This window comes from Protobothrops mucrosquamatus, unplaced genomic scaffold (assembly GCF_001527695.2).
Source record: "Protobothrops mucrosquamatus isolate PMUCROS unplaced genomic scaffold, P.Mucros_1.0 scaffold1133, whole genome shotgun sequence".
NCBI classification, from domain to species: Eukaryota; Metazoa; Chordata; class Lepidosauria; order Squamata; family Viperidae; genus Protobothrops; species Protobothrops mucrosquamatus.
Window position 1 is genome coordinate 671,281 of NW_015387351.1, and position 26,392 is coordinate 697,672.

Below are 26,392 nucleotides of genomic sequence, written 5' to 3' on the forward strand. Positions count from 1 at the left end.
TTTTCCAAACAAAGGTTAGAAGGATATGGTACATATAATAATGACCAGACTTTCAATAAGAAAGAGGAGCCAAATGTAAGCCAGAGAAGACACCTTGTTGTATAATTTCACATGTTAATTGAAGTAGAGGTAGATTTTTTTTTGCAGAATCTAGTTAATAGAGAAACTTAGTAATGCCATTATTGCTCAGCAAAGATCTAATAATCAGGCTCCTGTTACAGGAAGAATCTGAAGTGTGTGAAATATACCATAATTTGGGGTGGAGGCAACTTTTGAATTATGAAAAATCCAGAAGGGAAAAGGACAAATGTAAGAAAATTATTGGAGAAGAAAAGAGGTCAATTCAAGAATGTGGCAGAGGGAAGTACTGATGACTTAACTTGCAGGAGCTAAGTGTCTGTTTCTGTACTCAACAGGTTATGCTCTCATCCCTTTCCGTACATTCTAATCATGGACAGGTATCATGTGTTGGAAATGATTGGAGAAGGCTCTTTTGGAAGAGTCTATAAAGGACGTCGCAAATATAGTGCACAAGTAAGAGCAAAAGAGAAAAGTGATAATGGCCATCAGCAATTGACTGAACTTTCAGTGAGGGTTGTTCTACAAATAGATTGGGTTCACTTACTCTGATTAACAATCATTTGTTGACTAAGCCACAATTATCTGGGCTTTCATAACATGCAAAGTCAAAATCAAACAAATCATATTCTGGGATTCCCTCTTCTATTAATCCAGAGACAATTGGGAAAGAAAAATTCTTTGACAGAAAAATTAGGAAAGAAGGCAAATAGTGATTTAGCATGTTTCCCCGGCTTTTTCTTTTCTTAAAACATTACAGGTTGTGGCCTTGAAGTTTATTCCTAAAGTAGGTCGGTCTCAGAAAGAGCTGAAGAATTTGCAACGAGAGATTGAGATCATGAGGGGACTTCATCATCCCAACATTGTCCAGATGCTTGACAGTTTTGAAACTGACAAAGAGGTGAAAACATATTGGTAATACTACTTTAAAGTTAAGTATAGGAGAGATAGGGAAAAGTGTGCACTGCTCATCTTAGGGAAAGCCCTTTCTGGTGGATTATGTGCCATCAAATCAATGTCTACTCTTACCACTCACACAGCTAGACTTTCTCCAAGAAGATTGAGGGCCCTGGAGCGTGTGAATTTTTACTTCACTTCCCAATAAAGCCATTTCATTTTGCTCAACTAACCTGAGAATGTTTGGATTACAGTATGTTCCTCTTGTAAAAATCTAGGAATAGCTACCAGTAGGTTTCTCAATGGGATTCAGAGTAAAGCTCCCTTTTGCAATTGACTAATGGTGATTTTGTCAATACCAACGGGGTTGGAAATGTTTGGAATTTCACCCAAGGCACCTATTGCTACTGGTACTGCTTTTGCTTTCTCTTGTCACAATTATATTTTTTAATTTCTCTAGTTCTTTCTCTTTTTTTCTGCTGTCTCTAGATACTGCAGTGTCCACTATCCAGACTTTTTTTAAAATCAACTTTATATTCCTTTCTTTTACTTCTAACAATCTTAATCTTTAGTCCATTCAAGTAATGTCATAGAACTGATTTCATTATTTTTTTTACCCTTCTCACAAAATTTATCTAAACTTTAGTAAACCTCTTTTGTAAATCCAATATATAAAAGTTATCCAGATCGTTATCTTGGTTTATTATGTACAATTACTTTTTGATTTTTAAAACATCAAATAATTTCTTTTGTATGTCTGATGAGACATCATTTTCCATGTTATAGCCTGTCATTTGTAGATCCACTTCCAGTTTCAACTGTGCCTCTGTCTTCTCAGATAAAACCTGTTCCTCTTCTGCCATTTCTTCCAAAATATCTTTTGGACATAGTCTATCCATACAAGAAAGATTGCAATTAACATTATTGATGTTAACTTCTGATTCCATTTTTCAAAAGGGTCCTGCAATGTTTTCAATGCTACAATATTTTAAAGTCATTCTGTAGCCGTTAATTAGATTTATGCTCGGTGCATCATAGTATTACTGTATTCTTTCCCTGTGCTTCTTTGTGAATGTTTATACTGGTTTTCTTTTCTGGTTCTTGACTGCTAGGTAGTTGTGGTGACAGATTATGCTGAAGGAGAGCTCTTTCAGATCCTTGAAGATGATGGAAACTTGCCTGAGGAACAGGTAACTGCAGCCTGAAGAGTTAGATGGGAGAAATAAGTGCACAAGCTGAGAAATATTACAGAGTGGGAAGAATACTGTAATAGCTGTGTAGGATATCAGATCTTGTTAGGTCATGTTCCCCATGGTGTGTACATGGCATGAGTCTGTTACATCTGTAAAGAATTAATGGGGAATCACAAGACCGAAGAGAGGCAATAATTGCCACAGCCCTCAAAAATAAATAATGACAGTGCAGCAGTTAGTAGAATTTGATGTGGATTCATAAAGAATGAACTCAGCCTATATATCTTCAAGCAAATGCTTGTCCGCTGTTGTTCATGGTTGAATTTGGATGCCGTTCAGTGGAGAGAAGTATCACTAAAAGATTCTACATTCTGTGATTTCAAGCTCCTTCCTTACACCAAATCCCCCAAAAGTCACATTGACAGTATACATTGATAGCAAATTAGGAGGGCATGATTGGCCTGCAAATAGGGTAATATAGGTAGAGTTGTATGATTTTATAGTTTCTTGGAGAAGATCTTAGATTCAAAATTAAGGATCATCATCAGAGACTAAAAGATATGAAGGTGCTATACTCAAATTGAGAAAGGTTTTCATAATAGTAAGTAAGTAAGCTTCTTCTTAGGGTTAGGATTGCAATTTGTTTTTCAGGTGCAAGTTATTGCTGCTCAGCTGGCTTCTGCACTCTATTACTTGCATTCCCACCGGATCCTACACCGTGACATGAAACCTCAGAACATCCTGTTAGGGAAAGGGGGTGTGATCAAACTCTGTGATTTTGGGTAGGTACCTTATGATGTCCCTTCATTTCCAATTCCTGATCTAAGCACTGAAAAATTTTGGTTGTGTGTTTGTTTTTTTTCTGGAAGGTTTGCCCGTGCAATGAGTATTCAAACCATGGTTCTGACATCTATCAAGGGAACTCCACTTTATATGTCTCCTGAACTTGTGGAAGAGAAACCATATGATCACACGGCTGACCTTTGGTCGGTGGGATGCATTTTGTATGAACTGTATGTGGGGACCCCACCCTTCTACACCAATAGTATCTTCCAATTGGTCAGCCTTATCATCAAAGACCCAATCAAGTGGCCAAAAAACATGAGCCCCAACTTCAAGGTAGCATTTTTTTTTCCAATTCCACTTAGTAAGATTAAGGTTGATTTATACATGAAAGCGTGTGTTCTTTTTTCCTCCTAGAGCAGTGTTTTTCAACCACTTCATCACAGCACATTTGTGTACCACAAAAAGTCTACAAGTGTGCCACATCAGCGAGCCACAAAAAAATGTTGGGAAGTGTTATGCAGCTGCACAGCCAGAATCCCATCTCAGTGACATCACCTGGGTCAGACTTCCTCCATGTCTCCTTCCAGGTCCTAGCAACCTGTGACATTATGGGACTTTAAGTTTTGTGACCTGGAAGTCCTGCCTATAAAATGTGCATCCACCCATGTTAACACCTTGTAGTATGCCGTGAGATGAAAAAAGTTGGAAACCACTGTCCTAGAATTTTCAGTGCCCTGTTACACTCAAACATTTCCTATATTCTCTTTGACCCTTTGCTCCCTCACGTAATTTCACTTTATTTCACTGTTTGCTGTCTGTGTTCAGTCCACATGAAGTATTAAATAATATTTTAAAAGATTAGCCTCTTACTTCTTGACTTCAAGCTACCACTGTACATAGATTTGATGCTACCCAGGCTGTTAATTAAAATTTGCACTGCCATTCTAAACTAACTTTTGTTGCTATTTCAAATAGTTCCAAATATATGAAGCTCTTCCTTCTTATTGGTTTGGGTCCTGCCTAGTTTGTTGGTGGGGAGATGAAATACACTATTTTGAAAATGTATTTGTCTCTTAAAGAATATTTCTGCACAATACTTGGCTGAAACCAGCAGAATTTTTAAGGCACAGCTTTCCCGAAACATTTAAACGTGGAAACAAAATTAACATTCCAAGATGTCTTGTGCTCATGACAGCCTCATATATGGTTGGATTACAGAGACTCACCCAGTCAAGACCAGAGAGGCACGTTAGCCATGTCTTCCAGTTTAGTCAGGAGAGCTTCTTTCATATGTTACATTACTTTTCTAGAGTTTCTTGCAAGGTCTCCTGATGAAGGATCCTCGTCAGCGTCTATCCTGGCCAGAGCTACTCTATCATCCCTTCATTGCTGGACAGGTGACAGGTACGTATGGTGCTTTTCTTTCTACCATCTCCCCTCAAACTTGCTCTTGTATCTGCTTTAATGTATACGGTCCAGCGAAATCTGGTTACTGACCTGGATCCTTCTTTGCAGTGATCAATGACACAACAGAACAGGGTGTTACAAACCCTTTCACTAGCAAACTGACCCCTGAATTACAGGCTCTGAAAGACCAACAGGCACATTTCCTGGCCCCTCACAGTGGTCAGTCAAAGATTTTGAAGAAGGCACGTCAGAAGATGGCCCAGGAGGTTCAGAAAAAGGTGAAATGTATAGCACATACAATGGTGGCCAAAATTGTGGAAACCTTTTGGGAAAAGTGTACATTTGAGGTTTGATGGCTAATAACACCACTTTTTTTGGGGGGGGGGGAGTAGTACCATAAAATTATGTATCAATGGAAAGATAATTTAATCAAGAATGTAATGCAACACAGTTTGTTCAATTATCTGTACTGTATTCTATGAAAAGTTATAGCCAAATAACCAGAAAAAGGGAGCACAACTTGCTTAGGTTGATATCAGGTAGCTTTCCTTCATCTGATTGTAGCCAGTGAGCATGAGTGTTTAGAGAGCTAATCAGGTGTCATCTTGTTTTGGCAATGAGCCAATCAGATCACAGTAGGATTCAGTGATTGATGTCATGTATTGAAGCTGAGAGGAGGACATTTGTTAGTGTGTTATGTGATCGCTATGAAATTGGGGGGGGGGGTTCTTTCATTTAGTGAGCTTGTAAAACATAATAAAATTAAAGTAATGGTGCAAATAGTTGACTGGTCGCCCAGAAAGCGATATAAAATAGTATTATTAAGTGAACAAGGCTACAGTTATAAAGAAATTAGAAGAAAAATTGGTGGAAACTTAACCAAAGGTGGCATTTCTATTGTGCACTTTTCCCAAAAAGTTTCCACAATTTTGGCCACTACTGTAATCCTTGGGAAGGCTCCTTTTGATATAGTGAGTCTCAGTCCACTACAGTTCTGCGTGATCTTATGTGATTTTTTTTTCTTCTACAGGAGAAATCCAAGCCTCCTTTGAAAGGAGAAATAGCTAAGGAAAGCCAAGGCCCTCCATGGAAAGCCTGCCTAGTTCAGGCAGATCCCAGAGACGAGGATCAGGTGTCTCTCAGTTCTGGAGAACAGAGGCCCTGTGTTCTAGAAAACCAAGGAGCAGAATGGGAACAAGCAGAGCCATCTCCTACGCCTCGGTGAGAATTAGTTATTGGAGCGAAGGTAAGAACAGGTCTCTGCTGTGCAGTCTCCCTTCAGTCTTCATCCTTCTTCATGCATAGGGAGAACAGAATTACACATGATTACGACCGGGAATTCCCAGAGAAGAAGCCAACAAATGGCGGTCCAGGAGCACGACTTAGATGCAGCATTGACACCGTAGATCTGGAAACTGAGGTAAGCACATGTCTATATACCTCAGCACTTTGCATAATAACAAAAGACAATTTTTTCTTGAATTCCAGAACATTGTGGCCCTTGTGGACACATTCTTTTTCTGTAGGAGCTGGATAGCGATGAAGAATGGCAGCACCTCATTGATGCCACAGATCCTGCAAATGTACAGCTGAGTGCCCCACTGAGTCTTCTGGGAGACCCTGGTTTTGTGCAGCGCATCCGTACCCGAATTCAGGATTCTGGTCAGCAGGTGAGATGTACGAAATCTCAAAGAACGCTAGATATGTTTTAAGAACTAGTTCTTCAGAAATTAAACTACCTGCACTTTAGAGAAAAGAGATGAGGACTTAAGTGGAAATACGCTTCTGTGGTCAGCCCCCTTTGGCAAGTTTGGCCATTTAGCTATCACTCTTAGGAACTGGTGAGGCATGAGCTTGAAGGGTGAAGTAAATCTTTAAGGGTTGAAGAAAGTCAAAGTTCTTTTGTAGGGATCGAGGGAGTCTAAAAGGTAAGTTGGAAGATGCCATTGATTCTGGGGAAAATGGCTGTAGGAGGTATATTGAGTGAACTTAGTGATGGTTGTGCATATTATTGAAGACAGTATGACGAGAATGAATAAAATGTATAATGTCACACTTTAGGGCAGTGGTTCTCAATCTGTGGGTCGGGACCCCATTTGGGGTCGATCGACCATTTCATGGGGGTCGCCAAGCAAGGCTGTCCGCCATTTTTTTTGTCCGCCATTTTTTTGTCCGCCATTTTTTTTCCCTTTTCCGGCGGGTGCCTTATCTCCCTTGGGCTGGGCCGGCTGGTGGTCAGCCTGCTCCGTCTCTGCCGCTTGCCAGCTACGCCTCGGCTGGCGCAGGGGGCGGAACCACGCATGCGCGGCGCTCCCGGGCAGGGAAAGTCCTCAACTTACGACCGGCTGGGTAGTCCTCGACTTACGACCGGTTTAGTCCTCGACTTACGACCGGTTGGGGTCGCGGCATTAAAAAGGTTGAGAACCACTGCTTTAGGGGCTGGTAGTTTGCTGAATGTTTCTGTTTCTAATATGTTTTATAGGTCTTAGAAGGTATGCTTGAGGGTGCTTCCCATCTTCGACCTGTTCTTCGTGTCATTTGCAACTTGTTAAGTACACGGTGTAATTCAGAATTACTATACACCTTCTGCAGTGACATAGACCTATCCCATTTTGTGATGCAGCTAGTGAGAGACATCTTGGAGAGCTCCCGTATCAAGCAGGTAAGAAAGAGTTATTGTTTAAACAATCAGCTTAATTCCAGGGAAATGATCTGGGTGGATGGCAGGCAAATTTTGCTGTCTGTATTTGTTTAGGGTTTTTCATATGAGCATAATTTAAACTGACATTTTTATGTTTGATTTAAAAGACAAAAATCATGTTTATTCCACTTAATTTACCCAAAGTTGATAGTAGTATTGGAGTATTTGAAATGCAGAATTTGGTGGGAAGAACAGCAGGGAACTAGAAGAATAGTACTATGGCTAATCTCATCAGTTGACTTCTGGAAGGTTTCATTTTGCATAGCCGATGTCTGTTCTTTCTTTCTTTCTTTCTTTCTTTCTTTCTTTCTTTCTTTCTTTCTTTCTTTCTTTCTTTCTTTCTTTCTTTCTTTCTTTCTTTCTTCCTTCCTTCCTTCCTTCCTTCCTTCCTTCCTTCCCTCCCTTCCTCCCTCCTTCCTTCCTTCCTTCCTTCCTTTTTTGCATTTGTATAGTCTGCATCTTGCACAAAATTCAGCAGTATTTATGCAGAATTCACTGAGATATTCCTTGATCTTTTGGAGGCCCCTAGACAATTTTCAGAATATGCACTCTTTTCTTTGTCCTACAGCAGCCATGGCATATCACACTGCTAATAGATCTAATTGCAGTGCTGTCAGCCTTCTTTGTTAGTGATTTCAACCAGGAGAAAGATAAAGAAAAGCAAAGGTAAGGAACTTGCAGGATACAAAATAAATTATAATACTATTTTCAGCAGAGTAGGGGCAGGCAAAACTGAATTGCAGAATGAATGAGTATGGCTGAATAACTGGTGGCTCTATTCTCCTGCCGTGTCTTTTTTTTTTTTTTTTAAAGCAGGGCATGGCAAATAGAAATGCCTGTACTGCAGTTAGAGGATGGAGAAAACTGTGTGTGTGTGGGGGGGTATTAATATGTTTCAAAGTTTAGCTCCTATGTCTTAATTCATAAACAAAAATGGTTTTCTAGTTTGCAGAAATTTTACACTTACGCTAGTCACTTCCTAACTCTGCTACCCACGCTACTGACTCAGCCAACAGATCAAGAAAATAGGCTGCGAGAACAAAGCCTCATGGTTAAGTATCAATGCCTTATCTGATTTTTTTTTAAAATTTATCCAGCTGTATTCTGTTGCTGGCTCTTTCCTTCTCTTCTTCCTTCAGCTTCATCATCTGTTGCCCCAATCCACATGCATGCTGACACATTCATCCCTCCAGGCTCTCCTCAGCTAAGGAATATGTATGGCTTCATGAAATTAGAAGCCATTATATAGAAATGTATAATGTGTATATATAATATATACAGAAATAATTCTGTATATAGGACAGCCTTTTTTTTTTTTTAGGTAAGGAAAGCTTAACTTTAAATCTGATTTAAAAAGCCATGCAGAATCAGATGTGTCTGATCCAGCAACTGGTACCAAAGCAGAAAAAAAATTGATAGCCCTCTTGTGCTTCTGCTTCTCAGTTCCTGGTATTCAATAGCATAATGTGTCTGGACATGGAGTTTCTAAATATCTTCCATGGTTAAAAGCCTTGACAAACTTGGAATTTGTTTTTTAAAAATCATACCAAATTTTAAGTCTTAAGAAAAGGATTTGAAAGCTTGATGTTTTCAAATCTCCAGCATACTTTTCAACATGTGGTATAGTGAATCTAAGTCTCATGTAATATTATTTTCTTAATGTAGGTAATCAGGGAAATGGTCTTACCCCAGCTGTAGAACACACATGTGTTAAATCCAGAGAGGCAGGAGAGCATTGCAAAGAAAGTCAGAGTAGCCCCCACCCAATCCCTGACTCCCTGAGGGATAAGAGGGAGGGAAGGGAAAACATGGTAGACTTGCAATAACCTATTATTATAGCCTATCTCAGTAATCCTACTAAAGTGTTGTCCTTGTCATACGGTTGCTGGAATTGGGTATGTCTAGTTTAATGAAGAGAAGGACGAGGGGGGACATGATAGCAGTGTTCCAATATCTCAGGGGCTGCCACAAAGAAGAGGGAGTCAAGCTATTCTCCAAAGCACCTGAAGGCAGGACAAGAAGCAACGGGTGGAAACTAACCAAGGAGAGAAACAACCTAGAATTAAGGAGAAACTTCCTGACAGTTAGAACAATTAACCAGTGGAACAACCTGCCTCCGGAAGCGGTGAATGCTCCAACACTGGAAGTTTTTAAGAAGAAACTGGACAGCCATTTGTCTGAAATGGTATAGGGTTTCCTGCCTGAGCAGGAGGTTGGACTAGATGACCTCCAAGGTCCCTTCCAACTTTATCATTATTATTATTATTGTTTCCGGATCTGGTCTACCTTTCAAAGGGGACAAGACAGTTCAGATTACCTCACATAGTCTTACCATTCTATTAAAGAAAGATCTCAGAAAGGGCTATTGATTTGTCTACTCTGCTAGCCCAGGGGTTCTCAGTCTTTGTAGTGACATGGCCCTTTAAAATCATTGATTGTTTGGAAACACTCCCCACCCCCCAGGAATGATACTGATGGTGGCAGAAATGGCCAAGGAGTGTCCCATTTTTAACAGGACCTACCCAAAGTGGTACATCTAGTGCAGTGATTTCTTGCTAGCTTTGAAAAGTGGTTGTACCTTTCCTCCCTATCTGCTGGATATCCTCATAACATGGGACCCTTCCCTCCTGCCTTTCCAAGTGTTCTGTAGGCCCTACATTCCCTCCCCCCATCCACCCACAATTCAGCCTATCTGGCCAAAGCAACCTGTGACCTTTGCTAATGGACCCAGGGAGATTATATTTACCTTATTTCAGCGGCACAGCTTCACTGTGTTGGTCTAGGGCAGGGGTAGGCAACCTTGGCTCTTTTATGACTTGTGGACTTCAATACCCAGAATTCCTGAACCAACCATGCTGACTCAGGAATTCTGGGAGTTGAAGTCCACACATCATAAAAAAGCCAAGGTTCCCTACCCCTTGTCTAGGGTATTATTCCTTCTACCCACCTTTAAATCTGCTCCATCTGCATTGTAATATTTGTCATTTTTTCCCTTCCTTTAGTGTTTCACTCGTTTATGTGAGAGCATGGATCACACCTGTCCATCAGTTTCCAACACCTTCTACACCAGCTTGCTTGAAGATCATCAAGCCCTGCTGGATGCGTTCTATCAGGGTGCAAGCTTTGAGCACTCAGCTCAAGAAGGTAATGGATGTAGTGGCAAAGTGACTGGTCCCCTTGTATTTTGAGTATACGACAAACTGAACATTAAATTTTCCCATCAGAATTTTCTCTTATTCTTAATTGATAGCTGCTTACAAGCATTGTGTTTCTCTTATATTCTCACATAATTCTTACAATGTTTTTCACCTTTGTCTCCGAGCCAATTACAGGACACATAGAAGATGTGATATTGATATTCCACATAGTGCAATCAAATTGATTTGCATTACTATTTACAAGGAATAGACATGAACACTTAAATTTGTAAGCCACTCAGACTCACTTATATGAGATGGGTATCTATGTAGATTAAACAAATAAAATATGTTCTCATTGTGGGGTATTTGGGCTTATACTTTATATCTAGCTGCCCTGAACTTCACTGAAAATGCCCCATTCTCCTCAACAATGATAACTGTAGCTTTTAACATCTTAACTTATCTTTTTTAAACTTCATTCCATGCCTTAACATAATTATTTTAAAACCACATACAATTTATATTTATCAAATAAACACCCAAATGTTTTACATTTTTCTAATGTTGAATTCTGTTTTGTTCATCAATTCTATTTGATCTTGTATCTTCATATTTTTGTTGATTTCTTTGTTTTCAATTTATTAATCTTAAAGCTAGCTAAGGCACCAAATTCTTTTAATGTTCTCATTGTTGACTGTCAGACCGAAAACCAAGAAAGATAACAGGGTGATTCTGCCAAGCAGATTTCTTTATTGTTCCCCCCTTATAGACAGAATCTTGCCAAACTGAAGGACTCTACTATCTACATCAAACATATATTGTGAAAACTATTAGGGGCTGTCTTCACCTTCTTTCTCTCACACCAACTATTTGAACTAAGATGCCTCTTATTCCTCTGGAATGCACGTCCTCCCTCTTATGAATCTGGGCCACATCACATCATTCAATGCCCTTTAAAACATCTTCCAATACCAACACAGATCATCTACAAAAGCCCTCAACTTGTAAGCCTCTTTTTTAATTTGTACACCTAATATCCTCTCATCTTGCCTTATATCTCTTCAAAATTTCAAGAACCAAGATAAACAAGAGAGGGGTAATGGGCAGCCCTGTCTTGTTCCCTTTGGCATTATTAAATCTCCATTTGTGCAGTCTGTGAGGTACAAATTGATTTTACCCATTTTATAAAATTATCTTCAAAAGTCTTATCTTCCATAACTTCACACAAAAAGGCTAATTTAAATTATCAAAGCCTTTCTCTGCATCTAAAAAAATTAGTGCAACTTGTTTTTCATTATGCTGTTCCAAATATTCTATAATATCTAATACAGTTCTGATATTATCTTTTAATTATCTTTTTAGGTAAAAAATCCACATTGGTCTTCATGAACAAATTCTTCCATAATTATTTTCAGTTTGTCTGCTGAAATCATTGTAAATAATTGCTGTTCAGTAATATTTATTGCTGGAATTAAATCTCATCCCTCTTTTTGTATTAATGCTGTATTAGCCATTTTCCAAGTCTCCTCCCGATAGTATTGAATTCATCTTATTTTGTAGCGGTTGTAAAAGTTCATACTCAGAGCAATTGTACTAAGAACCTGGCAGTCCACCTGGTCTTGCTACTTTCCTTGGTTTAATATTTTTTATAAGTTCAGAAAATTCCCTTATTGTTACAGGTCCATTCATAATCTGTCTTTGGTTCTCTGTAAGACTTGGTAAATTTTGCTTTTTAAATAATCATCCTTTATTCCAAGGGAGTATGAGGTCCTTTGTACGAATTAGAATAATAGTGATAAAATGTTTTTTTGTATGGACACATTGTCCATTAATATAGTAGTTCCCTCTTGATATTTCAAAATCATTTTCTTTTCTTTCTCTTTTCTTAATTTATACACTAGCCATTTCACTGGTTTATTAGCAAATTCAAATTAAACTTCTACAGTAACAGATATCTGTGTGAATAGTAAAAGAAAGGGGAATCAAGGTGAACTATACCAAGCAAAAGAATTCTGAATTTGCAATAATCATTTTTCAATTATTAGAGAATAAGACTTTTCTTCGTGGGTATGAGGCCTAGCAGCATGTCAGTACTAGTTGATTTGTCTCGCTATTGCAACATTCTAAATTCCCTATCAAAGCAGGGAATTATAAAAAGGATTTATTTTGTAGACATACAATCTTTCTACTGTATTCTTGTTCCTTTCCAGCAGTGTTTCGAAAATCAATTGAGCCAGCACGTGGGTGGTGTCAGTGCTTGGCAGCTGCTTTTACAGAAGCTCTTGCTGCATCCTGTGGCATCCCAGGAGGGCACCTCACACATCAAAAGGCCAAAAAGCAGGTGTGAGTTGACTTTGCATGTATACTTATCAGCAGATGGCAAAATAGTCTATTCAAGTAGCAGAGGCTGGTAATGTCATTGGCATCAACTGCTGTGGAAGTGTTGGTTCCTGGCCTACCATGCATTGCTTGGCAGCATTGCAATAGTACTTAGCATTAATAATATTGAGAGCCAGTTTCTTCTAGTGGTTAAGGCAGGGGTGTCAAACTGCTGGCCCGCGGGCCCAACACGTCATCCGGAAGCCGCGTCCGCCCCATTGCCGGCAATGGCAAAACCATCCCGATACGTTGCGCAAAGTCACGTGACGTCACGAGTTTGACATGTTTGGGTTAAGGTGTTAGACTAGAATCCAGGAGTTCCAGAATCCTAGTCCCACCTCAGGCACAAAGTCCACTGGGTGACCTTCCTTCTGAGAGTCACTTTCTCTCAGCCCTAGGAAGGAGGCAATGGCAAACTGCTTTGGGGAAACGTTGCCAATGAAACTGCAGGGATTTGTCCAGGAGCCTCCGAGAATCAGACATGATTGAATGGAAGAAAAAAAAAAAGTACTACTAATAGTAATGGTACTAGCAGCCAAACCAGTCTTGCTGAATTACATCCTTGCTATATCTCTGATCTGAGCTTGTGATGTCTGGAGAGGGAATAATATTTAATCCTGCTGTTTTGATGTGAAAGTACGTTAAAGTCACCATAAAATCATACAGGACCGGACTCAGCCTCCGAGTCCGGTCGTCTGATATTGGTGGAAGAGTTGCTCCTGCTGCTGTTTTTATTTTTCCCCTTTAGCCAGTCAGTTGACTGAGAGTTTCTCCTGTGGTTTTCTTGCAGATTTCCCAGCAAATTGCTGAGAAGCTCACCCAGAAAGATGATCAACTGCTTCCATGTCTTCTCTCAACAACTGTGTGTCCTACTTCTTCTGTGAGTGGGCTAAAGGTAACACTCTTTGATGTTTTTATCTTATTTGCAACTCGTTGTGGTGCGTATGCCTCTTTTTCCTCTTTCAGCCGGGGAAAGGAGGGATTAGGTTTCAGCAGTCCAGTCTTGTTTTGCCTTTCTATTGCTTAGGTCCTGTATGCCTGCTGCCATGTCAGTCATGCTCTGTGCCATCGCGTAGCAACTCCAGAATTCCTGAGTTTTCTAATCTGCCACCTGCAGGGCAAGGTATTCATTTTCATTTCATTCTTCCAGTAGAAAGAGAGCTGCCTGTTTACAAATACAGATTCTTGACTCCAAGTCTATTTGGTACATTAGGAGAAAAAGCAAGTAACTGCCTTCTGTCCTTTTAGGTTATCTGTCCATGCATTGCCAACTCTGGCTGGCAGTGGGTTTTTTTCCAGGACCCTTTCCCATCGCCTCTTCCATCCATTAACTGGCAAAACTAAACTTCTCAGTCTTTTGAGAGTTCACATACTGACAACCAGAAACAATCTGGAGGAGAAAAGGGTGAGACAATAGGAGATGGCAGGGAAGAAGAACTGAGGCAGCCATGAAATAGTTCAGAAGGAATGCTAAACAGACTCCATGTTGACTAGAATCTTAGAAAGGTGAAGACTTGGAGATAGAGTGTTTCAAAACTAAGGCCTGTGTCTTTGAAAGGTCTCGCTGCCTGAAGTTGCACAAGTCCAAGCTGTTGAAGCCTCACTGAGACTCATCTCCCTGATGTTGTTCCAGTGCCAGATCCTACCTCCACAGTAAGTACAGAGCGAAGATTTTAAAAACGAATCGGTGAAAGTTAGCAGCGAGACGCCCCAAATTTGGCTACTCGTTTTCAGTCTTAAATCTCTCCTGCAAAAATGCCAGCAGGTAGACGGAAAATTTTTAATCATATTGTGAAATGCCCATAACTCACCCCAAAGCGGGGAGGCTGACGTAGCTTTGGCTTTTCAGGGGTTTCCAAGTCAGGCTAGGAAGGGGATGGGGGCTAGCAGACGTTTTTCTTAGTGTTGAATCACAGGAAGAAAAGGAACAATTCTTATTTCCACGAGGCATGATCTGTAAATCCTTAAATTCTTCACTTGCCTTGCTTTGAGGGAATATTCTTTCATCGCGTAAAACAGTTCGGTTCAAGAGACCTTTTACAACAATGAGAAATGTTTGCTATGCACTGTAATTTATAAGCAAACATCCTTTCCAAGTATTTGCTGAAATTACCCCAGATTCATTTGCAGCTGTTCCAAAGAGGGCATCCCTTAGCAAGTGAGAGGCTGCAGAGGGCCTCCTTTTTTAAAGCATTCAATGGGAATTTTGATGGCAAGACGTCGAAGGTTTTAAAGCAGGGAGGGGAGTACATGGTTCAATCCCATACTTATTGTATATATTACTGAAATCAGTAGGTTTTATTCCTCTGATTTACAGACCTTTGAGAGTTTTCGTAATTCTGGAGGGCAAATGCAAACTTTGGGAATTTAGGATACTCTTCTTTTCCCCTACCTGATAGCTTTCAGAGGATAACATTTTGCTACTCATTCTTCCTCCAGTAAAAATTCCACTTGAGGACTTTTTAAAAAATGGCATATAAAAATAAAAGTAAAGAAAAACCCTCCTCTCGGGCAAGCAAACACAAGTAATACTTGCGTTTATAGTGAAATGCGTGTGGGTGTAGTGAACTTCTTTTAAACAAAGAGCAAAAGCAGAGGCAGAGGAAAGTGACAATTGAATACAAATGAAAGTCAGCACTTCTGAGAATTGAAAATATCGCCCTTTCTCCCACGAATGTATGAATTTCCAGATTTGACAGGCTTGGAAGTATTTGATTTGTGATGAGTCTGCTGGTCTAGCGTGGAGTATATTTTAAATTTAATCCAAGCTCATCCTCTACCCTGGTGGTTACAGGTTTGAGAAATAATTTTGACCTTTGAAGTTCCTTTAATGGAACTTCAAGCAGCTCCATTAAATAAGGATATTCTGGAGTCGCTCTGCTGAAGCAGCACTGATTCTGCTACCATTTCATAGCACCACAACACAGTTGATTATACAGTTATGTTCTTTGAACGTAGCCTTGTAAATTGCCTACAAGGAGTCACATGATTGATTACTAACAGTTGTATGAACTGCACTTCAACAATTCTAGATGATTTACAGTATATAGACTAAAAACAGCCTGAAACTGAAACATTACAATCATATAATGTAATAGTTATCATTTAAAACTTGCTGTCTAATGGAAAGCTTCCTGACTGAATTCACTGTAGAAGATAAAAGTCAACATTAATTAAGAAAATGTGGAGACAGCCTGACTTCTGGAGATATACAGTATAATTTCAGGAAGAGAAGCTGCTACTGAGAATGGTATTCTATAGGTCCCAGCCATTCTGATCTCTCATGGGGAAGATATCCATAGCACCTTTTCCACTGGATAAGTGATGGCGACATGTGTCAAAGGTGACTCCCTACAACGTTCTAGGTGACAGATCAGTCACCAACACCCAACCACAACTATTCTCAAAAGCATATCTGGTTCTCCTCTATGATTTTCACAGGCTGTGGAAGCTGCATAAGAATTAGGGGTTTTGTATGATTTGTTCTTTTCTTCTAATTATATAATTTTTTATGTTGGTTCAGGTCCGAGATTGTGTTAAAAGAGACCATGGAGCTTTTCAACCACAGAGCAAATGCCTCTATTCTAGTGAGTATTCCTGCCAGCTGAAACTGAAAAGGATTTGGAATTTCCTATTTAAATTCACCTACCTCATAGACAGTTCACTTGTTAATTCATTTCAGTTATAGACATTTAAGTAAAAGAGAATCCCAAATGCGTTGCATTGTAGATGTTAGTTCTTCAGTAAAAACGGGATGAAAATCAAACAGTACTTATTCCACACCTTATTGGTGACATTATAACTTTTTTTTTTATTTTGTGAAAAAGATCACGCTTCCTTTTGCACAGCAAGTGTATACCACTAACATCTCCAAAATAGATGCTCTGACTAAATACTCTATGGAAAAAAATGTTTTTTTTTAAATACAGTACTTATTCCTATTTGATGGAAAAGAATTTGAAATTGTTAGTAGTTTATGATATTAGGGCCACTGTATCTGTACTTTAGGAGAAAAAAGAACCATTATCTAATTACCAGTTCCATATCCACTGTACGTCAAAGGACTTTCTGACCGTTCTTACTCCAGGTATAAAAATAATTTTGGGAGACTTCCAGGTGGAGAAAATGGCAGACTGATACATTTCTGAAATTGTTGAGATAAGGGTAGAACTGTGATGAGCTAGGGCCAAGGTGAAAAGAATCATATATAATTTGGGAGGGGGAGGGGGAATGGTAATAAGTACTCTCCTACTCAAGGAGAGAAGCAATCTAGAACCAAGGAGAAACTTCCTGACAGTTAGAACAATTAACCAGTGGAACAACCTGCCTCCAGAAGCAGTGAATGCTCCAACACTGGAAGTTTTTAAGAAGAGACTGGACAGCCATTTGTCCGAAATGGTATAGGGTTTCCTGCCTGAGCAAGGGGTTGGACTAGATGACCTCCAAGGTCCCTTCCAACTTTACTATTGTTGTTTTTGTTGTTGTTATTGTTTGTAATTGCTACAAAGGAGATTGGAAGTCACTTCTTTAGACATTTTTGTTTTTCTTTTTTTCCCCCCTTTTACTTGACTTTAACCTTTTAAAAATATTTCTCACTTTTCTATTACCTTTTCATTTTTTTTTTCTTCTTAATTTTTTTCTTTGTGTTTCTGTTTCTTTATGTTTAATCCTGTATAAAATTCTTTTTCAGTAAAAAATTATCTCTAGGTGTCTCCTTTGTCATGCAGAGTGCTGCAGGATTGTTACTGGCCTACCTGATCCAGTATGGTGCTTCTGTGCAACTGAGCCCAGAGCAAGCCTTGGCCACTATAGCTACTGCGCTCGCAGAACCTGCAGAGGTAACAACCCATCTATATAGAGTTTGGGACAGAAACCTCTGGTTGTAAATGGACTCAGAGCCTTATTTATTTATTTTATTTATTTATTTATTTAAATTTGTATACCGCCCTATCTCCCTTAAGGGACTCAGGGCGGTGAACAGGCGATAATAAAAATCACAATAAATATACTCAAATTTCTATTCTAAAATCAGAATAGAAGCCATTATGGAGCCACGTGAAACTGGGTCCCTCTAAATATTGTTGAATCGTAATTCTTTGCCACCCTCATTATTGGGAAGACCTTCTGAGGTTTATAATTCAGCAACATGCTGAACTGACCGCTCCTGCCATGCAACGCAGTGGCCAGTGTGTGATTTTGACATTCTGCACTAGTCTATATTGCACACCTTTTTCATCTCTTTCAGCTGTACCTGCCTTCTCCCATGGGAGCTGGCTTCTATGATGGGCTCTTGTTTTTGCTACTGCATCTATTAAGCCAGGTATGGGTTTCCTTCTCTGTTCCACCAAGTAGCTGCTCTGAAGAGTATAAAAATTATCCAAGGAATAAGAGAGTTTGCTGCCAAATGATAGTGAGAATTGACCTACATTTTTTTTCTTTGCTGTGCTGTACCCAGTTGTGCAGGAGTAGAAAAAAAGGCTCCACTTAAGTTTTGCCCCTTTTTTCTCTCAAAAATATCCTTGGATTGGGAGCAATATCGGAAGACTGAGAGGAAACAGAAAAGAATCTGGAAATGGGAAGCATAGTTTGCCATACGATTACACCCAATATGTATGGTATATTTGATAAAGTCGTGTCAGATTTAAGAGGGAACATCTGTGCTCAGCTGGTGGAAGACAAGACCTTTTGTCTTCAGCCCGATGGTTTGAGTCTGCATTCTCTTGGACTAGGGAGATACAGCAACTGTGAGAGAATTTGTTGCCTCAGAGCTCTGGAGCATTGTATGGCATCGCTTTGCTCTGGTGCTCCACTTGACCACTTGGCAGCCAGTGATGGAAGGTGAGACCCCAAGAGCTGGCCAGCAGCCACCAGAGCCTGATTGGAATCTGCTTTCCCCACAAGGTGAGTTGTATTTTAGTTAAGGGGCCCTGCATTATAAAGTCAAGTCTGATCTCTTGGGAATCATTTCCTTCTGTCTACGTATTAGAAGACAAAATTCTAGTCTATAAGACTGAAAAGAGGCTATATCAGTGATGGCAAACCTTTTAGAGACCGAGTGCCCAAACTGCAACCCCAAACCCACTTATTTATTGCCGGGTGCCAGGTGGGCGTGGCCCACTGGGTGGGCATGGCTGTGGTGGTCATGGCAGACTGGGTGGGTGTGGCCAATGTGGGCATGATCACCTTGGTGTTGCTCGTGGGGAGGGACGCCTGTGGGGGCCGGGCAGGGTTGGGGGAGATCCAGGGGGTCTCTGGCAGGTGGGGCGGTGGGCAGGAGGCTCGTCCTGCGGGATGAGGTGAGGCAGGGCAGGGGTGCCATTGTCACAGGGCAAGGCGAGGCAGGGGCCGGGGTGGCTGCTGCCTGACACCATCGGCCCCCACACACAGGCCAGCAAGCGCATGGGTGCTGGGATGCATCTGGCCACTTAGGACCTCGGCGAGTTAGTGGGCAGCTGGTTGAAGAGGGACGGTTGCCATCTCTGGGGCGACGGCGCGCGTGCCCACAGAGAAGGCTCTGAGTGCCGCTTCTGGCACGCGTGCCAGAGGTTCGCCATCACTGGGCTATATAATGTCAGGATGTCCTTGCTTTCTTTCTGGATGTTAAACGTGGACACGGGTGCTGTCTTAAGTGAAAAAGGACAGGAAAGCATCGAGGCTGTTTTCTCTCTCTCTCTTGCCATAGGAACCTTACTCTTCCTCAGCCTGGTCCTCTTCATCTTTACCCAAGAACCTCACCAATGCCTTTCCCAGCTGGCCCAACCCACTAGCGTTATGATGGCAATTCTGAACAAGCTACTTGAACCTGGCTTCTTGAAGCACTTGGCCCAAATGTGAGTAATCAACAATCCAAAGGTTGACCTAAAGAACAGACTAAGTAGACACAGCAGAGAGTTACACTGGATGGCCTAAGTGCTGTTTTCCAGTTCTGATTCTGTAAACACACCCATAAAATGCAAACAGAACATTTTGGGGGAAATGGCATCGTAAAAACTACACGCTTTTCGTTCACTCAAACACAACTGACACCACCCGAGACAATCATATCATCTCTCCTGCACCTAATGTTGGTCTCATTCTTCAGCACTGTGCTTTTCAAGAAGGATCTGCCAGTAGGAGCAAATATGGAACGATCTGAGCACCCCACTCCCAGATATGTTCCTAATATAATTGCTTTTGAGAATAGTCTAAATATACGCGGCATAATTTGCTTTCCCATGAGGTTTCCCACTAAAGATTCTCAGTTACTGGACTAAAAAAATAAGAAATTCTCAATGCCTTTACCCACTCCAAGCTTTCAGCACCTGTACTCGTATTCTAATTAGTATTCCCTGTGTTCCTTATTATTATATTATTCCAACAGGAGCAAATATGGAGGCATCTGAGCCCCCCCCACTTCCTCACGTCACTTCCTGATCCTAAAAATTACAATTTAAATAATGGATGCAGATAACCCCGTTTTTGCAGATACAGAGAATTTGAGATAATTCAGTTTGACGTGTTTTGTTTGTTCTCCATGAAACATATAGAGGATTTCAGTCTCCTCTAAGTTCATCTTCAGAGGGTGCTTGGGAGTGGGCTTTTTGAGTGGCCATCCTTCAATTTTGGAATATTTTCTCAGCGAGGGGTAGCATCTTTATTCCCCGTTGCTGCTAGATGGCAAGGATTGGGAAAACAAAAAAAATGAGACGTCATCCTCTTTATTACCTTTTTTTCTTTTTGATGCAGGGAAAAGCATTTTTATTCTTCCAGGGTGTTTAATAATTCTGCAGCGATATTTTAAACTTCTTGTTGCTGCTTCTACTCTTACTAGGGAATTATGTATTCTATGTTTTCTTCAGGTTTTGAATGTGTATGTTTACCTCAAATGTTGGATTTTCATTGTAAGGCACTTACAATGAATAGGAAACATTGTAAATAATAAATAAATAATACACTTTCTCCCTTTAAAGATATCACCTAAAATTGAACAGTGACAAACCAGGGAGCAGTCGATGGAACTTGGGAAGTTGCCGCCTCCTAAATCAGACCATTGTCCCATCAGCTGCTGTCTGCTGCTGGTGCTTGTGATTGCATCTGATATACTGAGGGAATTTGATCAGCCCAATGCCTGACTTGCTGCTCTTTTTCTGCTTACTCCCAGCCAAGTGCAGGAGGACAGCGATACCAAACTGGTGCCCACTGTTGTGCTCCAAGTCTGTCGGCTATTCTGTTTCCCGTTTGCTCTGGATATAGACTCAGAAACTGTAGAACACATCGTAGCAAGTCTGAAGGACTCTCAAATCCCTGCCCATTTACTCCAGGTAAAATCTGTTCCAGCATTTAGGTACCTGCAAGGGGTTGTCCGGGGGGAGTAGCTTTATAATTCCCTATCTGTGCCCTGGCTGCTCTTTTTCCTGCATTTCATCCTGTTCTCTGGTAATTGTGCTTGTTATGTACGACCTAGAGCAGGGCTTTTCAACCAGTGGTACGGGTAGCACCTGTGGTACATTGGCACCTGCCAGGTGGTACGCGACCATCCTAGAAAAGTGGTAGCTGGGGAGGGGAATGAGCTGAACCGGTGGCAGCACCACACAAGCCTGAGCGAGAGACGGCTGGAGCTGCAGGGCTGTCAGGGCTCAGCGGAAGCACCAGGGTCAGTGCCGCTTTCCAGCTGATCGGCGCTTCTTCGGGACTGCCAGGGCTCAGTGGAAGTGCCAGGATCAGCGCCAGTCTCCAGCTGGAGCTCTGCGCTGATTCTGGTGCTTCTGCTGAGCCCTGAAGAAGCACCAATCAGCTGGAAAGCAGCACTGATCCTGGCGCTTCTGCTGAGCCAAGAAGCGCCGATCAGCTGGAATGTTGCAGCCTCTCCAGGGTCTTGTGATTTACATTCAGATGCTTAGCAACTGATTCATATTTATGACGGTCACAGTGTCCCAGGGTCATGTGAAGTGACCAAAACCTGCTGCAACCACCCATCAAGACGGGGGGAATAAAAACCAAACACTCCCCCACCCATCCCCACTGCCAATCCTCAACAGAAATGCTCACAACAATGAAAACCTCAGACAGGAGAAAGAGCGCCACCAGGTGGGCAGGCAGGTGTCTTGCTCGTCTGTGGCTTGGGGGGCACTTTTTTCAGTGCCATTGTAACTTGGAACAGTCACTAAGCGAACTGTTGTAAGTCGAGGACTACCTGTACTTCATCACTTTTGGTCATCAAGTTTTTGACACCTTGCTGGGCGACTGGTGGTACTCGGATGTTGCCATATCCTAAAAGTGGTACAATGGGTGAAAAGGTTGAAAAGCCCTGACCTAGATAACCATAGAGAAGTTGTCCTTTTGGCCTAGGATAGAAATATCCAACCTTTGGAAAACATCAATGGATTCTGATTTTTGTCGTGCTGTTCTTCGTAAGAATATCGATCCGTTCCTGGACTCCCTTCCTTTGCTCTCTTTTCCTTAGGTCTCCATTCAGCATCTTCCCATCTCAGAGACTGAGTTGCCTTTGAGCCTTTTATGCCGCTTGGTATTGAGTGATGAGGCAATCATTGACCAAGTGGTGGAAGTAGCCACCTCAGAACAAGCCATTGTCTTCTTGTCAGCCATTTTGCTTTCGGATCAGGTAGCTGTTACCGCAGATCTGCTCTCCCTGCTCACTCACATAGCCCGGGCCAGTCCTGCTCACTTGCCTTTCCTGCAGAAGCTCCTGATCGACTCAGATTCAGCTTCCCAGCTGTTGAACCATGTGCTTTGCCATCGGGAGTGCCTGATCCGAGCCAGAGCTTGTAGCCTTGTAGGCAATCTACTACGACACGGACAAGGATTTTCTCGTGTATTGTGGGACAAGGCGGGGCTGCAGGAACCTCTGTTGGATTGTCTTTCCGATGAAGATGAACACGTGCGTTGCTCAGCCAGCTTTGCTGTTGGTAATGCAGCCTACCAGGCCGGTCCTTTAATGCAGGGTTTTAACAAAGCAGTGCCTTGGCTTGTTCGGCTCCTGGGGGATTCTCAGGCAAGGACCCGTTGCAATGCCGCTTCGGCACTGGGCAACCTGGGACGACAGTCTGCGGAGGGGGGAGATCTGCTGATCCAGAGCAGAGCCCCTGAACTTCTGCTGGATGTGGCCTGCTGCGACTCCCATCCCGCCGTGCAAGAGGCAGCACTCTTTGCTTTACGCTCCATTGGTCAGCAGTCCAAGATTCACCAGGTACACATTCTGTAACTTTGAAGGGTGATGATGGATGACTATGAACTCTGATCCAGTGGGGAAAGGATTGGAGACTGGCAGTACGTCGGTGTAGGCCCTCAAAAGCACCATAGAAGTTTTCCTCTCAAACTTTGCTAGTTAAGAATTAAAATGTTATGCATTCGATCTAAAAAAGGGTATTCTATTAGAGACAGTTCTTTTTAGTCTTAGAGAATGCCACTGTAAATACTGGCACCCAATGCTACTGGAAAAGTCAGTATGTTTATTTAATCTCATTTTGTCTCCTGATTTCTATTCATCTAAGACTTGACTCTCTCTACCCTCTCAGTTAACTTAATAAGCAGCCATCATTAAGCCTCCATTTCTTTGTACAACAATCACGTGATTGGGAATGTAAAATTAATTTTACGTTAGCTAGGCATAGGATCTTTAGCAGTTTGTTCCATTATTTAGTCTTAATATCGTATTTTTAATATATTTTGATATTTATTTTTTTTAAGTATTCCTATCTGTCACAAATCTTTTGTTAACAAGATACAGTAATTTTTTTTAAAAAAAGATATATTATCTAGCTTTTCTTGCTGCTAATTTGGGGAGGAAATAAAAGAGGCTATTTGGAAAAATTGAATCCTTGGTGTTCTCTTAGCTTGGTTGTTTGCCTGCAGACATTTCATGACCTATCTAGGTAATTTCTTCAGTGCTGGTGAATGTGGGGTTTGTTCCCTGTTTATATACGGTAGCTTGCCCTGCTAGTGTTGGTTGAGGTGTGGTTTTTTTCCCTTAGTAATTCCTAGATTAGGGTATTATTTTCTGCCTGTTTGTCTGGCGTTAATCCTGTTTATCTGGGGTATTGACTGTTGGTAAGAATATATTCTGATCTTTTTCTGTCTTTAGTTTTATTGTCTGTTTGGAATGATGTCTGAATGTGGTTTATTTGTGTCTATTGATGCTTGATTTGTCTGAATGCCAAGCTTTCAGGAATTCCAAGCCTTAATGGATTCAGTTTGTTCTAGGCTGCTCAGTTTCCCAGTTGAAACTGATCGAATCTGTCCATGTGTTATGAGATTAAGGACTCTTCTCACTGACTGCTAGTTGGGGTACCTGCATGTGCTCTGCTTGTCTTCTGCCTGTCTGTCCTACATGGTGGCTGCTACTGTCTTTACATTCTGTACTAAATGTAAATGACTCCTTTTTTTCTTCTTGGCCTAGTAGTCTTTTGACTTACTTAAGATGTTTTGGAGGGCTTCAGTTGCTTTGTGTGCTACAGTGGTGCCGTGCGGTTGTAATAGTTGGTGGTTGTTTCTAAGATTTTTTGATGTGTGTTATTGCTATTGTTTTCATAGCTTGTATTGGTTATGCTATAGTGGGTTGAGTGATCAAGCACTTTTTGATTAAGTTGCATGGGTATCCATTTTGTTAGATGTTGCATAGGCGTTCTGTTAACTCTTTCTGGTGTTCTGAATAATGTTCTTACATAGCTTCACTTGTGGGAGGTTGGGTTGTTACTTTGGTAATGGACCACTTGTTTTGTGCGGATTGTTTTTTTTTGACAGAGTTGCATTTTTAAATTTGCCATTTTTTTCTTTTGCTAGTAAGCATATTCAGGAAGGGTAGTGTGTGTTTTTTTCTTCCCTTGTGAATTTTATTCCTCTGAAAATGGAGATTTTTTTTTAAGGAGTTTAGAATGAATTGATTTGTGAGAATGCAGCCCTAGATATCTAAATAACTATTAGTTTCCTTTCTAGGTGCTGATGTCACTCCAAGCAAGTGAAAAACTGGAAGCGCTCTCCATTCAGGGATCTCAGGCTTCTACCTGTAATAGTCCTCGGCCCACATCGAGGTACTGTAAGAAACTGATACATCTCCTACAGGCTGCACACAGTGTATAAAATCTGAGGAACAGATATAATTGGCCATTTTTTTTAAATACTTAGAATTGGGGGACTATAAAGTAGTAAACTCCATTGTAAGTCCTTTTTGAAAATAGATTTTAAGTCCTTGGAATACCATTTGATCCTTGCCTTACTGAGATTAGAAAAAGCCATGACAAATCTTCCTACAAACTGTTTTGTGAATCCAACACTGTATAAACTGTCTCCTGCAACAAGACTATGCATAGAATAATTCTTTCCTATTGTGAAGAAGTTATGCTGCACCGTTGCCTAACTTCTTGGAACACAGTCATTCATGACGTTGGTTCTTATGACAGTTTTCTTTGGAACGCTAGTGATGGACATCTACCAACATCCAACAGTCTCTGCTGAAAAGAAGAAAAGATGTTAGTAGCACTGCTGGCTAAAATATTTCTTTGCTTTTAGTTTTGCAGAATAATACAGGACAGAAGCTGTAAGACTTTTTTAAAATCTTGAATAGGAATAGAACTTCTACTTGAACTGACTGATCAATTTTGATCCAGCTCATGGAGGGGTCCCATTTTTATTTATTGAGAACTTTTCTAGAATATTTCCCTGGCTAGTCTCTTTCTTTATTCTTACTGTTAAATCTTTGTAATAAAAGCTGGCATTGATATTCGGTGTTTTTACTTATCTATGTATCGTTAGAAAACTTTAAAGGATACTTCGGATTCTGAAAAGTGACAGCACAAGCTTGGTCCTATGCCTTAACTATTGAAGGATTATAAATACGACTACAAAGACTATTAGTGTATTTTTTTTCTAAATGGAAGAGAGAAGGAGAGAAGCAACCTAGAATTAAGGAGAAACTTCCTGACAGTTAGAACAATTAACCAGTGGAACAACCTGCCTCCAGAAGCGGTGAGTGCTCCAACACTGGAAGTTTTTAAGAAGAGACTGGACAGCCATTTGTCCGAAATGGTATAGGGTTTCCTGCCTGAGCAGGGGGTTGGACTAGATGACCTCCAAGGTCCCTTTCAACTTTATTATTATTATTATGAGAACAGATTGAAACAATGCTGAGAACATGACCTTTCTTGAACTTAACACTATCTAAATTTAATGTTCTCATGCACTTCCCTTCTTTTTCCTATTTGAAAATTATAATTTTACACTTGGAAATCAAACCAAAGATCTTCAGGATGATAACCAGAATTATATTTTCCTATCATTGTAAAAAAAAGCATAGTGCACCTGTCAACTATTTTTTACAAACTTGGTAGCTTTCAAGACACTTAAGAGGTTCTTAATACACCTCTTTGGTGATATAAAGGGGATTTGGTATGAAAAAGAATTATACATATATTCTTTCTCAAAGAGTTTTTCTCCTGCTCAAGATTAATCAGATGCAATCTTCACTGATAAATAAGAGACACAATTACCTGGATTTATGTCTGTAACAGGCTTAGCTGAACTGTAACGTACATTCAAATGGTAAAAGCTTTCCAGTTTTGACTTAGGAATCACCGCTCACACACTGATGGAAGTAAAAAAATGTGCAAACTCTTGATAAGTTGACTAAGAAAAAACATCTTTCACCCAAAATTCAAATCTTTAAACTTTTTTTTTATTAAAAAGACTACATTTCATTTTTAAATATTTAGCCATAGAATAAACACTGCTACACAATTTGGAACCTTTCACCTTTCCTGGGCAATGATAGCTGTTTCCCAGCCCTTCATTAGGAGCCTCTATCCTGGAGCAGCAGGGCA

The 26,392-nt window shown here is 40.7% G+C and overlaps 1 protein-coding gene across 1 annotated transcript; it reads left to right on the forward strand.

Annotated features, from left to right (window-relative positions):
• Positions 1-429: 429 nt before the first annotated feature.
• On the forward strand, positions 430-25,293 carry STK36 (serine/threonine kinase 36). The gene is made up of 26 exons (XM_029284949.1): positions 430-534; positions 839-979; positions 2,088-2,165; positions 2,820-2,950; positions 3,038-3,287; positions 4,265-4,358; positions 4,470-4,639; positions 5,392-5,582; positions 5,667-5,781; positions 5,888-6,031; positions 6,844-7,023; positions 7,631-7,728; positions 8,008-8,113; positions 10,065-10,206; positions 12,416-12,543; positions 13,372-13,476; positions 13,609-13,704; positions 14,140-14,234; positions 16,105-16,168; positions 17,309-17,419; positions 17,827-17,901; positions 18,311-18,482; positions 19,264-19,411; positions 20,722-20,881; positions 22,024-22,767; positions 24,513-25,293. Exons 1-26 carry the CDS (start codon positions 451-453, stop codon positions 24,654-24,656), a joined length of 3,966 nt encoding a protein of 1,321 aa, XP_029140782.1. The 5' UTR covers positions 430-450; the 3' UTR covers positions 24,657-25,293.
• The last annotated feature ends 1,099 nt before the right edge of the window (positions 25,294-26,392 follow it).

What these genes read in the sequence shown, in the direction of transcription:
- STK36 (XM_029284949.1), top strand. Translation starts at nt 451, where the DNA reads ATGGACAGGTATCATGTGTTGGAAATGATTGGAGAAGGCTCTTTTGGA. An exon ending in GTTTTGAAACTGACAAAGAG is followed by an intron (nt 980 to 2,087) that starts GTGAAAACATAT and finishes CTTGACTGCTAG; the next exon opens with GTAGTTGTGGTGACAGATTA. An exon ending in GAAACTTGCCTGAGGAACAG is followed by an intron (nt 2,166 to 2,819) that starts GTAACTGCAGCC and finishes TTTGTTTTTCAG; the next exon opens with GTGCAAGTTATTGCTGCTCA.